A 13315-nucleotide genomic window follows, 5' to 3' on the forward strand; every position below is an offset into this window, starting at 1 on the left:
TGAATCTGAACTGATTTGCATTCCATCTTGGCATGCACTTTGGAATCCAGCCCATCTTAAATCCATTAAACCCCACTTAGAATACAGAGATGGGGAGTAGGGGAACATGCTCACACCAAACGGGCCTTGAAGATTCAATTTCTCCCAATGGAAAAGTAGGAGTCAGCCTATGTCAGATTGATCTTTGGAGTGCTCCCCTGTCTTAAGGGCAGTTTCCTATCATTCAGAGATACCTGGGCTAGACAGGTAGAGTTGCATGGACATCTGGTCTGGCACTGTGACCTTGGCGAAGCCACTTTAAACCTCATTTTCTGCCATTATGAAACGAAAGACTTGACCTAAAATGAAGATGTTTAAATTTTGTCTCAATGAGAATTCTTCAGTACAGTTAAAGAAATAATTTTAAACAGAAGTATTCTATTCTGTGTTTAAGCTTGCTAGGAAGTATAGCAAAATAGAGTGTTCTTGTAAGAGTGTATAAATAAATCATTGTTTAGGAAGTCAGAATAAAAACTTTCTGGCTTCATTTTAACTCGGCATAAAAAATGTAGCCTGAGAAGAAAAAACGAAATTTGGACTACTAAGAAGATTTAGCAGGTTTTGTGTTTTGTTTTTGTTTTTGTTTTTTTTAATGGAGGGATATTGTTGGAGCAAGGAAATCTTTACTATTGATTTCTGATGTGTATATGTTCCTATTTGATTGAAATACAGCATATGTAGAGATAAGAGCCAAACATATTAATGAAGTTTAAAAAAGAGCAAGTGAGCCCACCCTCAGCCTGGGATTCTTCCCATCAGTCTCTGTCTACCTGAACAACCTCAATACAACACAATTTAAAAAGCATTGACATCTGAGGAAAAGTGTGTTGACTGTTTCCTTTCCAGGATTCACATAATGGAAACATCTGCTGCCAGATAACTTTTAATTCTGTCAGCCTAATATTTCCTCTATGTAGAAAGGACTTTGAACGGCCAGGTCAGGTCTGGGTAGGGCCACGGCATCTGCAACCTGAGGGCAGGGACCACAGGCTCAAGGTGGGATAGTGGAGCTGGTTACTGAGGGTCCACTCTAAGGTGTGGTTATTTCTGGAGTTTGACCAGCTTTTACATTTCCCACTAGCAGATTATGTGAGGACAAACCTGGCCCTGCATTTTTCTCCTCCTTTCTGACCTCCTTCCCTTCTTCTAAAATGACAAGCCTCATTTCAGCTGCCCTGGGAGCCCAGAGTGCATTTTCCACAGGCTCTGGCTTGTCACACATCAACCTGTCTGCCCAGTCATGTGACCGTTTGTGCAGCTTCCCCCAGGCTGGGAGGCTGGCGTCTCAGCCTTGCATTCCTATCACCTTCAGGGCAGGTTTTGCCAAGATCCTTTCTCTGCTGACTGGTTTCCCTCCCTGGCTTTTTCTTCCTCACAAACACGTGGGTGAGGCTTGACAAGGCCCAGCATTTGTGTAAGCAGAGGCTATATAATCTGTTTGCTCTCAGTGCAAATTTTAACTTCCCACTGGGCCTCCCCTGGGGGACTGAGCACTGGGGCCAAGTGCTCTCTTCTCAAAGAGATAGGTGGCCCCGCATTTGATGTCAATCAGCTTTCTTTCAGAATGTGGATGCATCCAAATCCTTGGATGCTGTGACCCATGCTGTATTTTTGTTTTTTTGACCGGTGCTTGGTAGAAAGCAGCACGTCATAACCCCACCGTTTGGATGCTGTCATGCATCCAGAGTATTGATCTTTGTCCTGCATACTCTTTGTGCTAAGAAATGAATAAAAACTATCATTTACTTTAACTTATAATAAGCATTGCCGGTAGAAAGAGCCAATCCAAAATAAAACTGACAGCAACTAAACCTGCACATAATGTAATTTATTATGGACAAAAAAAAAAAAAACTGACCAAGATTTATATCTTGTTGGTATATTCACGGGGAGAAATTAGCCTTGGTGGAAATAATGAAAACAAAATAAAATTGAAATGAACCAAAACGACACACAATAAAGTGAGTTGACTAAACTTTAACAGAAGGCACAAGTCTTCCTGTCACAATTCAGATTTGCAAAATTTTACTCAAGGTAATGTGACTTTGTAAAAATTGATGACTCCGGGATTTAGAAGCTATAACCGGTCAACTTTGATATTGGGCAAAAGCTGAGAAATTTAGCCTTGATGTAAAAAGTACATGGAAAAGAATTGATTCCATTGAAAATAAACTTGATAAAATAGAAGTGAAATGTGAAACATAGAATATGGTTTAACTTTGCATTTAAAACTTAAGGAATTAAATTGGCTAAATGGAGTTTGCTCTGAATAATTAATGCTTTCTTAAAGAAAAATTACCAGGCTAGTCTCCATGTTTGTATTCATAAGCATGAAGCCAAAGCATCCTTGGGGTCAAAATGGCAGAATTCAAAGGTCTGCCACGGCAGTATCTCAGGAACAAGAGAGCAGGGCATGCTGCTCCTACCTCTCCTGGGGTTGTTTTATATAATAAAGGAGGAAAGTTCTGGAGTGTGCTCATTTGAGAGACTAGGAGACATCCCTTGCATAGCGTTGTTTGAGGTAGTCACTGCAGTAGTCAGCAAGGTTCCTGTGCCCCTGGCTGATGGAGGAGACAGCAGGAGCCCCTACAGATGTTTTTGGGATCAGCAAGCATTGAACAACCATGGCACCCGATTCCAACCCAAGAAGCAGATAATAAACTGAGACACTTGCCTAAAATCACCCTCAGCTAGTTTGGGAAAGAAGTCTCTCACTTTCTTCTTTGACTTCTCTACCTAGAGAGCCTTTCCCCTTTTCTTCCCGGCCTGAGGCTTCTCAGAGGGGCATGCAGACGAAGGGAATATCTGCATGGCATGGACGGTGGACTTTGTCCTCCTTCCACAAAAACAGCTCCTAAGCAACCCCTTCCCTTAAGACCTTTTACAATCTCTCTTCTTTTCATTTTGCTTTTGTATTTAAGTAGCTGACACTGAAGGAGGATGTTGTGCTGGGAGCCTGTAATTCTGCAGGCTCTGCTAAATCCGGTGTGATAGCCACAGCAGAGCTGATAGCTCATCGCACGGGCTGACCTCGGGGTACTGCTCCAGCCACTTCTCAAGATCATAAAACATGGGTGTTTATTCCCTTCTAGCTCCCAGTTTACTCGCGACCCACACATAACAAAGACCGACGAATGTGCTTTCTGCGGAATGTCCTTCCCCGTGTATGATGTTTACAGCTCTTAAGGCTGGATGATAACATTCACTTCACTTCTCTCTTTCCAGCCAGATAATGTGATGGCTTTGTTTCTGTGGGAGGAAAGTGTTCAGCATAAAAACAACCCTGGTGTTTAGGAATTGAGACTGTTGCCTTCTGTCATTTTGCCCCCTTCTTTAATAATGCAGATATTCAATCTGTGTATATTTTTAAGCTGTTTCAGACATGTAGTCTTAGCAGAGGTTAAGGTATGAGCGTTCAGCAATTGAAATTCCTAACTTTGTGGATTCTGTTCAAATTGTGTATAGGTAATAATTTCAGTGGTATTAACCTATTCATCAAGTATTTATTGAACACCTCTTCTCTGCTGTTTCAGCCACTGGGCATTAGAAATTGGGGAGGAGGGAGTATTGTAGAGGTGACATGTTCACAGGTATGTATAGTGTCACATGGAAGCATAGTTCTAGAACCTTCATCAGTGGACCAGAAAGACTCTCCAGATACTCTTTCCCTGTCACTGGACCCACCTCTTCACAACACTGTCATCACTTTTTTCAGAGGCCGTAAAGAGTCTAGTTCCTTCCTTTACTTGTACAGATTGGAAAACAGGAGTTCCGTGAGAAGCCCTCTGTTCTTTGCCTGTTCCATAGCGCTAATTGCAAGCTCCTAGGGATCAAAATCACTAGATCAAAATCTGTTTGTCGTTACACAGCAATAATTACATTTGTGATAATAGCATTTAAAATGATGATTACCAAAACTAATGTTCATAATGATAATAGCATTGATACTTTTTGCTTTATTTTACAAATACGAATTTATCGGTCCAACCTGTACTCCGTCATCAAATAAGTTTTTATATTTGTATGTTTATGTGTGTCTAGATTATTATTGTTTAGATTATTGTTTAGATTAGATTTTGACTATTACTGTATAGATACAAAAGGCCAACCACTTACTCTGAGACTTAGAGTTGAGCTCTGTTGAATGTAAAGTTGATAAGTTAATGGGCTCATATCAAAGCTAACAGGGCATGGGCTAGGTTGCAGGAAGCACTTCCCAGCTCTGAGTGTGGAATACAGGCTGCACAAAAGTGAGTGGAACTTCTTTCTTTGGGGATTTTGAGGTCCAGCAGAGCTCTTCTATTTATTATGGGAATGTGGGCTGGATGTGTTTCAAGAACTAACTTAGTTGAAATCAAATTTTTGATTAACTGACCATTGGATTTGCCTTCTCCATCAGGCAGTGTTGGATCTGACATCCCTGTCTTCATAAGGGAAGTATTTGAAAATACTAAATCACTTATTTCAGAGCTAGAATGAACTTCCAAGATTATCTGGCCCCTTGCCTTCATTTTGCAAATGGGGAATGCAGCCCAGTAAGGAAAAGGCACATGGATGTGGTCACATAACCCTTAGGGGTAGAGCTGGACTTAAATACAGGTCTTCTCCCACCTCTCCTTAATAAATAGACATCAGAAATGCAAGTGGAAGTGCAAGGCTGTCCGGGGGATCAGGGAGCCCAGGGGTCTTTGCTGGACTCTGCACGAGTGTACAAGGCATTTCTACTCAGGACTTTCAGGGTCTTCCCCGGCAAAGTCTCTGGTACTGCCCCACCATCCCAGTCTTGCATCAAAAGAAAAGAGGCTGCTTCTCGCCCCTCAGGCAGCCCCAAGGTCTTAACTTAACCTGCGTAATTAGAACATCCATTCCAGAGGGGGAAACATTTAAAAGATAAAGGACCTCTTTAAAACAGATTCTTCCCAATACATTTTTTTCATAATTATAGTTTTAAAAGCTTATGTTGATGGGAGAGCTAGCTACTTAAGAAAAATTAGGAGTCTCATTTGGCAGGAGCAGATTCCCCAGGGGACAGCACACTGTCATTTTTCAGGGCCCCTGAAAAGAGCCCCCCACACAGACAGATACATGTCGGCCTGATGCATGGCAAGCCTGTTTCACTTATTATGGCCAAAGCCAGATATTTTAATTAAAAACACTACATATGCCATTAAATGTGTTGTTCCCCCTGCAGTCCCAAGACGTTATAGTTCGAGGAGATACAAACAAGTGAATGCATTACAGATGTACACGGAAACCACCGCCTACTGAGTCACAACCAGCGGGTTCCCAAATTCCAGCCTCAGAGCGCCTCCCTGTCAAAATGTTCTTTGCAAGTAAACTGTTCCCTCTGTAATTTTCACCGTTTATAGCAGTTGCCATGATGAGAGAAGAGGACCATGGGGAGGCAGGGGAGAGAGAAACATGCTGCCACCTCACTTAATTTATAAGCAGATTCGATTGTTTTACAAATAATCTTCCTGATAAATAAAGTCCAATGGCCACACATAATCTTCCTGATAAATAAAGTCCAATGGCCACACATGGGATTGTGGGGTTGAATTTTTTTTCCTTCCTTGTTACATTCATTCATTCATTCATTCATTCATTTATTTATTCATTCATTCATTCATTCATTCATTTATTTATTTATTTAACACTAAAGTCCCATGTGAGGGAATGATCACCTCCCAACGTGAGCTCGGGTAGGATTCTCAACAGAGGCAGCACTTGCTTAATTTAAGCAATTGTAGGCGGTGTGAGTTCAAAAATTTCAGCCGATTTTAACTGTCACTAGCCAGACCACCTTTCTCCCCAGGAGAACGTGAGCAGCTGGATTTCATTTTTGGCTGCCAGGCTGTCCCTGTGCCTTCCTGCAGCAGCCCGCAGACGGAGTGCCTTCCCCGTAAGGATTTTATTCAAGGTGACAGCGCCTCACACGTTGGCGCTCTGATCACCTCAAGTAGCCGAGATACCAGGGGGATGAGTGCACTCCTCCTGCAAAGTCCAAATTTAGATTGACTGAGGTTATCCTTAGGCCCCTTGACCCCAAGTGCTCTGACAGAACAGGGCTGCCGGGAACTTAGAGCAGCAAGTTCTGTCATGATGTCTGGGGAGAAATGCTCTGCAGGAGCGGGTGGAGAAGAACCCAAGTGATAGGGAGTGATGTCAGCTTTCGTTAGAGCGGCAGACAATGTTAGAATATCCTTGGCATAATATGGCACTGGTATCTGTGTCAGCATCTCTGTTTTCTGTCACCGCACACAATCCTGGGCCTGTCTCTAGCCCTGACAGTGTCTCTTCCGATCAGGTTGTTGCCAGCACAGAGACTAGCTCTGCTCCCCACCATTCAGCCCTTTGTTTGAAGTCTGCCCTTTTGTCATCAATGCACTTGATGCCTATTTAAATCTGACGGTGAGTATGGTATCTGTTTTCCCGTCAAGAGATCATTGACAATATTAATACCTCATGTCCTTGCCTCATTCTCTAAGCTCTGACACCTCGCCAGTCTCCTGCATTCATCAAACAGCCCTCTCTCACCAGGACGTCTGTAAACATTCTTGCTTCCAGGCCCCGAGGAACAGGGAAAGCCTTAAAAAGGACTTTCATCAGTGCCGACCAGAAAGAAGGCCTGGGGAACAGGGCTCAGAACACTTCACCTCCCTCCCTCCACATTCCAGCCCACGTTCCAGGAGTAGCCAGCTTGTTTCCAGGATGGCACTTGCCATCCAGGTTGTATCTAGGCAAGGTCTGGAGTTGACGGTTACCAAGGAAAGAGGATAGAGTAAAGAAATTCAGTCCCTGAACAGACTGGAGGGCTTACTGGAGAGAATGCACCCACTAGTGGGTGGTGTGTGTGTGTGTGTGTGTGTGTGTGTGTGTGTGCGCGCGCGCATGTCTGCCTTTCATTCTTTTACTCAAGAGAAAGACTGTGTTCTTTATGACATCTGACAGCCCTATCCATTTCTTTTTATAAAAATTCATGCTGTCCTGGGGTTGTAGAAAGAAATTAACATCCCTTGGCCTCATCCTTCCAGATTTTTGAGGGTTTATTTGAGTCAGTTATGCTCAAGGAAGCCCTTTGTGGATTTGCAGAAACATCTGAGACACTCGCACCCAGGCCTGTATGGGATACTGTTCCTGGAACAGAACCTGACCAGCCAAGCCTGACCAACAGGCCAGCTCCCAGGGTTGGTAACAATGTTAGAACAACCACAGGTGCTACATGATACAGTACAATAAAGGGAGCGGCTCGGTGCTGCCAACAGCCAAAGGAATCATTTTTAGCTCCAAGAAGGGTCTCAAGGAGGTCTTATCCAAGCTCCATGTTTCCAAGCACCTATGAAACGTAGAAACTCGGGATTGGGGCCAAGGAGAAAACATGGCTAAAGGGGGAGGATTGGTCTGCAGTAAACTTGTTCATGGAAACGTGATAAACAGAAGTAATGAGAGCACCAAGACCAGCCTGAGGCCATGAAACAATGTCATCCTCGCCCTTTTGCCAACTCGCAAGAGATTCTGTGACCCCAGGAATTCCCAACTTTGTCCCAGGCCATCCAAACCGGGGAGCATCTGCCCTGTCCTTAAAAGTTTCTAAGAGCCATTTTTAATCCTTCATTAAGAATAATATTTAAAGTTCTGTTGTAGAGAATCATCTCTTGTAGAATCACCGAAATATTTACTTAGAACTTCTGCTGTGAAGAACCTGGATAATTTCAAGTACTAATTTACCCCAAATGAGCAATAGATGGTGATTATTGGTTTCACACTAACAAACTGACAGAAAAAAAATAATCATGCATACAGGTAGCTATTTTTACAGGTAGATTTTTGGCTCATGAATTAACGTTTTATAGACATTTCTTTGCTTTTTTCTGGTTATGCACACTTCAGAGACTCAAGTACTTTTAGTAATAAGACAACTCTGTGAAGCTGAATTTTAAGTTACTTTTTCTAAGATTAGAAGAAAAATATGGCAAAAAGCAAACTGTAATTATAAATATTTTCTTTGAGAAAAACTGATTTACCCTTACTGATCATACAAAGCTTTCATAATAACTATGGCAGGTGATCTCTTATGGATATTTAGAATAAATATTGAGTTGGTTAAATGATTTGATCCTACTCTAGAGGTATCTTTCATACTTAAACTCTCCTACAATCTCCTTGAATGAAACAAAAACTGTATGTGGAGTCACAAAATTATTTAAAATAAAACTAAAGATGAAAATCAATGGCATTCCAACCTGAGAATTCATCTCAGCCCTTTTGGGGTACCTGGGTGGCTTGGTCAGTTAAGCGTCCAATTCCTCTTGATTTCAGCTCAGGTCTTGATCTCAGGGTCATGGGTTCAAGCCCTGTGTTGGGTTCCATGCTGGACATGAAGCCAACCTAAAAAAAAAAAGGGAAGAAGAAGCCCTTTAATGCTGGAGGCTCTTGTTAATTTCCATGTGGCATTTTGTCAACACCACCACTGTTCCTTGATCACCCAGATGTGTTTGATGCCTCCTGAGATTTGGAAGATTCTCCCTGGAAGGTCATAATCTTGATTCATGGCAAAGGACTTGAAAAGAGTCACATTCTGGGAAGATTGTTTTACATCTTTTGCTTGGGTAGGACCCATCTTGAAAGTCTTTTTTTTTTTTTTTAAAGATTTTATTTATTTATTTGAGAGAGAGAGAATGAGAGAGCACATGAGAGGGGGGAGGGTCAGAGGGAGAAGCAGGCTCCCGGCTGAGCAGGGAGCCCGATGCGGGACTCGATCCCGGGACTCCAGGATCATGACCTGAGCCGAAGGCAGTCGCTTAACCAACTGAGCCACCCAGGCGCCCTTGAAAGTCTTAATTTTCCATTTTTAGAAACTCTACTGAGGGAACCTAGAGATTCGGGTTATGTTTTATTTTAAGGTGTACTAGGCCAAACTAGAGAAGTCTTTGAAAGGTGGAAGAGAATTTGTGCAGGAAACACGTTATTCCTAGAAGCCTGTACTCTGGAGACATTTTATGTGAGTGTCAACTCTGAGGACAAGGAAGTAGGGTCCTTCCTTCTCGGGGCTGACTCCCTGTGCTGCCACCCACTGGATCCGTGACCCTGTTGCCTGTCTGCTTTTCTGCACCTGTGCCTCCTTGCTGTACTGATCACGCCACCTCTGAAGATGTGTTTGCTTTTCTTTGCAGGTGTCCTGGGGAAGTGCCGCTATGTTTACTACGGGAAAAACTCAGAGGGCAACAGGTTTATCCGAGACGACCAGCTCTGATGGCAAGTTCTGTATGCTTTAGCCTGTGTCATGAGAATAAAAGAAAAAGGGCAAGTAAAAATAAAGAAAAAGCTGAAGGAAAAAACAATGGCCCACACTGCATCTCTGTGGGAAGGCTATGACTTCCGCTTTTGGTAACTTCTGCTGACTTTGCCAGGCCTGTCAAGATCATCCTTTTGCCTTAGACTGAGTGGTCACATAGAGATTGACATGATTGCCCTTAAGCAGGTCTCATCCACTAGGGTGACAGACAGTGGCAGCAAAGCACCAGGGCTGACAGGAGGAACACCATGATAGATTGCCTGGCCCCTCCACTGCTCACAGGGGAACAGAGGTCACACCTGGGGCCTCCCTGAGCATGCTCACCAGCTGTAGTCAAGCAAGAGAGACTGTGTCTTCAGCTTGTCTATTGAGTAGAGAGCCCTCTGATACCATTGTGCTGTGGGTTGATTTTTAGTGAAATAGTCACAGTTTAGAGGAAGGCTACCCTCCCTTATTCACCTTAAATTTTAATCCCTTCTATTCTGCACAGCCGCCCCCACCCCCTCCGCAACATAGACCATCCTTTAGCATCTTTCTTTGTTGCAGGCAGTGCATTCTGGTTTGCAGTTTTTCAGAGAACGGAAGGTATAAGTTCTCAGCCAGGTCAGACATTTATGGCTGGCTTTGTGTTGTTACACTTCCCGTATTGGAGTAAATAGCTTTCCCTAAATCCCTAACTCAAAAGCGTAGACTTGATCTCATTTTGTATATTTCTAAATCCACTTCTTGCCCTGAATAGTAGGCAATGTAAGGCATCTTTCCCAGCACCAAGCGCTGGTTGCACCGAGGACTCTGATTTATTTAAGTATGTATGTTTGTATTTATTTATTTATTTATTTATTATTTTATGTTATGTTAATCACCATACATTACATCATTAGTTTTTGATGCAGTGTTCCATGATTCATTGTTTGTGTATAACACCCAGTGCTCCATGCAGTACGTGCCCTCTTTAATACCCATCACCAGGCTAACCCATCTCCCCACCCCCCGCCCCTCTAGGACCCTCAGTTTGTTTCTCAGAGTCCATAGGCTCTCATGGTTCATCTCCCCCTCCGATTTCCCCCCCCTTCATTTTTTCCTTCCTGCTATCTTCTTTTTTTTTTTTTTTAACATATAACGTATTATTTGTTTCGGAGGTACAGGTCTGTGATTCAACAGTCTTACACAATTCACAGCGCTCACCATAGCATATACCCTCCCCAATGTCTATCACCCAGCCACCCCATCCCCACCCCCACTCCAGCAACCCTCAGTTTGTTTCCTGAGATTAAGAATTCCTCATATCAGTGAGGTCATATGATACATGTCTTTCTCTGATTGACTTATTTTGCTCAGCATAATACCGTCCAGTTCCATCCACATCATTGCAAACGGCAAGATCTCATTCCTTTGGATGGCTGCATAATATTCCATTGTATATATATACCACATCTTCTTTATCCATTTATTTATTTATTTTTAACCACACATACGTCCAGCAATGCCTGTGGCCATATTTGTAGTTTGGAGCTGGCTTGCTCCTTTGGGGGCTATTTAAAGATAGTGAGGTGATGAAAATAGAGTGATGGGCCAAGAAGTTAAAAAAGAAAAGGAGGACTATAGAAAACACCCACCAGACCAAGCAGTTTTTAATAGAGGGCACAAACCCTTTGAATTTTCCTCAGGACCTCTCAGAAATGAAATCCATAAGCTCGTGTGATGGTCTTTGTATATATCTTTGGCTCAATTCCAGCACTAATGTTACAAGAAAAAGAAGCATAATCGTACTGGTGGCTATAATTTCATTTAATATCCGATACACTGGTAAAATCACTCTAGGAGATATTTGAAAGGCTGGGTGCTCTTGGAACAACAGCACTTATTTTTCCTTCTTCTGTTTAGACCAGGTGGTCATTGTCCTGGATCTCCCAGTATTAGGTTAGATTGAGGACAGCAAAACCTGAAAGAAAGTCCTTCCAAGTTATAGATAACACAGAACTAGAGAGTCGCTACTGTACAAGTCTCTGGGGACTCACAATCCCCAAGGACCTGAGACGAAACTACTTTCTCAGTTCTAGACCGTTTATGTGGCCTCTGGGCTCCTGAGTCAACACAGTCCTTGAATGACTTGGAACGAGGCTGGCAGGAGTCCCTCTTGTAGATTATGCAAGTTAATCAGTTATGGAGACAAATTTAGATCAAAATCCTCAAGGCCATTAATAATTAGAGGATATGAAATGTTTGCCTTTATCTCTCAAATCCATTAATAACCAGAGCTGAGTACCTTTTCTCTGTTTGATCTACAAAACAGCATTGGGGTAATGCTTTAAATTAGCTGCCTTAGGTCCCACCCTGGCTCTTTGTTTAGAAGCACCAACACATGTTTTGTCCATGGCATATTATGGGCAGCCAGATTTCTGTGCAAGGGCAGCTAGACGAGTCCAATGTCATATCCAATCTACCAGCACATATATCCTTGTCTTTATAAAAGGCTTTAACCCTGCCTCAAACAATAAAAAAGCACTTGTGAACTGACCACAGAATTTTTCCATCTTTATTTTTCTTACTTGTTTACTTTTCTTAATGTCAGAACCATTTGTATCATGCACAGGAATGTCTCCCTCAATGCGAGCTTTGGAGGCAAAAAATATTTTTGGAGTGAGTTATTGACCACATTGTTTCCCTCTCTTTGGGTTGTTTATTTTCTTCCAAAATGGTGTAATAACTTTAATTAAGATTAGCTTTAATTATCATTTACGTAAAGGCCATCACTACAGTCCATTCATCTTAATGATAGAATTATTATGAGTTTTGTTTCTCTTGAAAAGGGATAATGGTCATGAATTTGTGTTGGGTTGTTTACAGTTCCACTATTTGTGGAGCAAGATTCGCTGTGTAGAGCGAGATGTTGGTCTGAGTCGTAGAGCAGGAAATGACGTTGCTTGCTTATCTTAAATTTGTAAGAATTTCCCAAACCTTGTTTTTTAAAGTAGAAAATTAGAAGGTAAGAAATTCAATCAAAGCTCAGAATTATTTCATACCTCCAATGGCCCCTTGGTCCTTCTGCCTTTTACCCAATTCCACTGAGCTTTTTCTTAGGAGATCACAGTAGCTGACATCCCTGTATCCTCTCTCCCAGGACACCGATCTGCCTTGAGAACCCCTGCAATAGAAGGCCATCCGGAGTCCTCTGTTGCCTCTGCAAAGTCAGGGCAGACTGTCTTTTTCCTAAGTAACGCAATTTTATAGAACAATTTGTTCCTTGGGGAATAATGTTTTAGATTGTGGGGAATCCTATTAAAAGTACAACTATTACAATAATTTGCTTTTACTTTTACCAGCCTTGCTCATAAACCCTCCATCTGTTTGTTGCTTTAAATAGAGGCACATTATAAGAGATTATCACTCGATCAGGCTGCACGTCTGAGTGTTGTGCATTTTCACATATTCACGTATAGTAAGGAATAAAAGAAAGCAAACCACGGATTCTGGATGAAAGGATTTTTCATTTGTTTTGTTTTGTTTTGTCTGTGTGTGTGTGTGTGTGTGTGCGTACGTATGTTCCAGCAGAGATGTATCTTGCACGTTTTTAAGGGAAAATCTTTCTTGTTGCTTCTAAGAAATAACCTGGCTGTCTTTTTCTTCTTTGTTAATATGAAGATCAAAAACAATCCACAGGGCTCTTTTCATCAAAAATAATAACAGTGTTCAGTAGTTGCTACTTCATAAAAGCAGCCTAAGTCAGATCTGCATCACTGCCTAATGCCAAGGGTGGACAACCAGGGTCCTTTGAGACTCTTCCATGGTGTCTATCCAATGCAGCTGATCCAATGTGACATTCACCATCTGCTTATCCCAATTCTGTTTCCAAGAAGCCTTTGCTGAAGAAGAGTGTTTACCATTACTTGTTCTGCTCCCTCTAACTTGTCCAAATACCATGTGGTAAACTACCGTGACTAGGACCTGGAAAGAAAAGTGAGACCAGAGGAGCACAAAACA

At 42.3% G+C, this 13315-nt stretch overlaps 1 protein-coding gene across 2 annotated transcripts in view; it reads left to right on the forward strand.

Moving 5' to 3' along the window:
* Positions 1-9371, forward strand: part of LRMDA (leucine rich melanocyte differentiation associated) — a 1059156-nt gene extending 1049785 nt beyond the window's left edge. For both annotated transcript variants that reach the window (XM_044916082.1, XM_044916081.1), the window contains one exon: positions 9213-9371. In XM_044916082.1, coding sequence (XP_044772017.1) covers positions 9213-9292 — 80 coding nt within the window. In that variant the 3' untranslated portion in view covers positions 9293-9371. The remainder of the gene's footprint in view (positions 1-9212) is intronic.
* The last annotated feature ends 3944 nt before the right edge of the window (positions 9372-13315 follow it).

This window comes from Neomonachus schauinslandi, chromosome 6 (genome assembly GCF_002201575.2).
Source record: "Neomonachus schauinslandi chromosome 6, ASM220157v2, whole genome shotgun sequence".
NCBI classification, from domain to species: domain Eukaryota; kingdom Metazoa; phylum Chordata; class Mammalia; order Carnivora; family Phocidae; genus Neomonachus; species Neomonachus schauinslandi.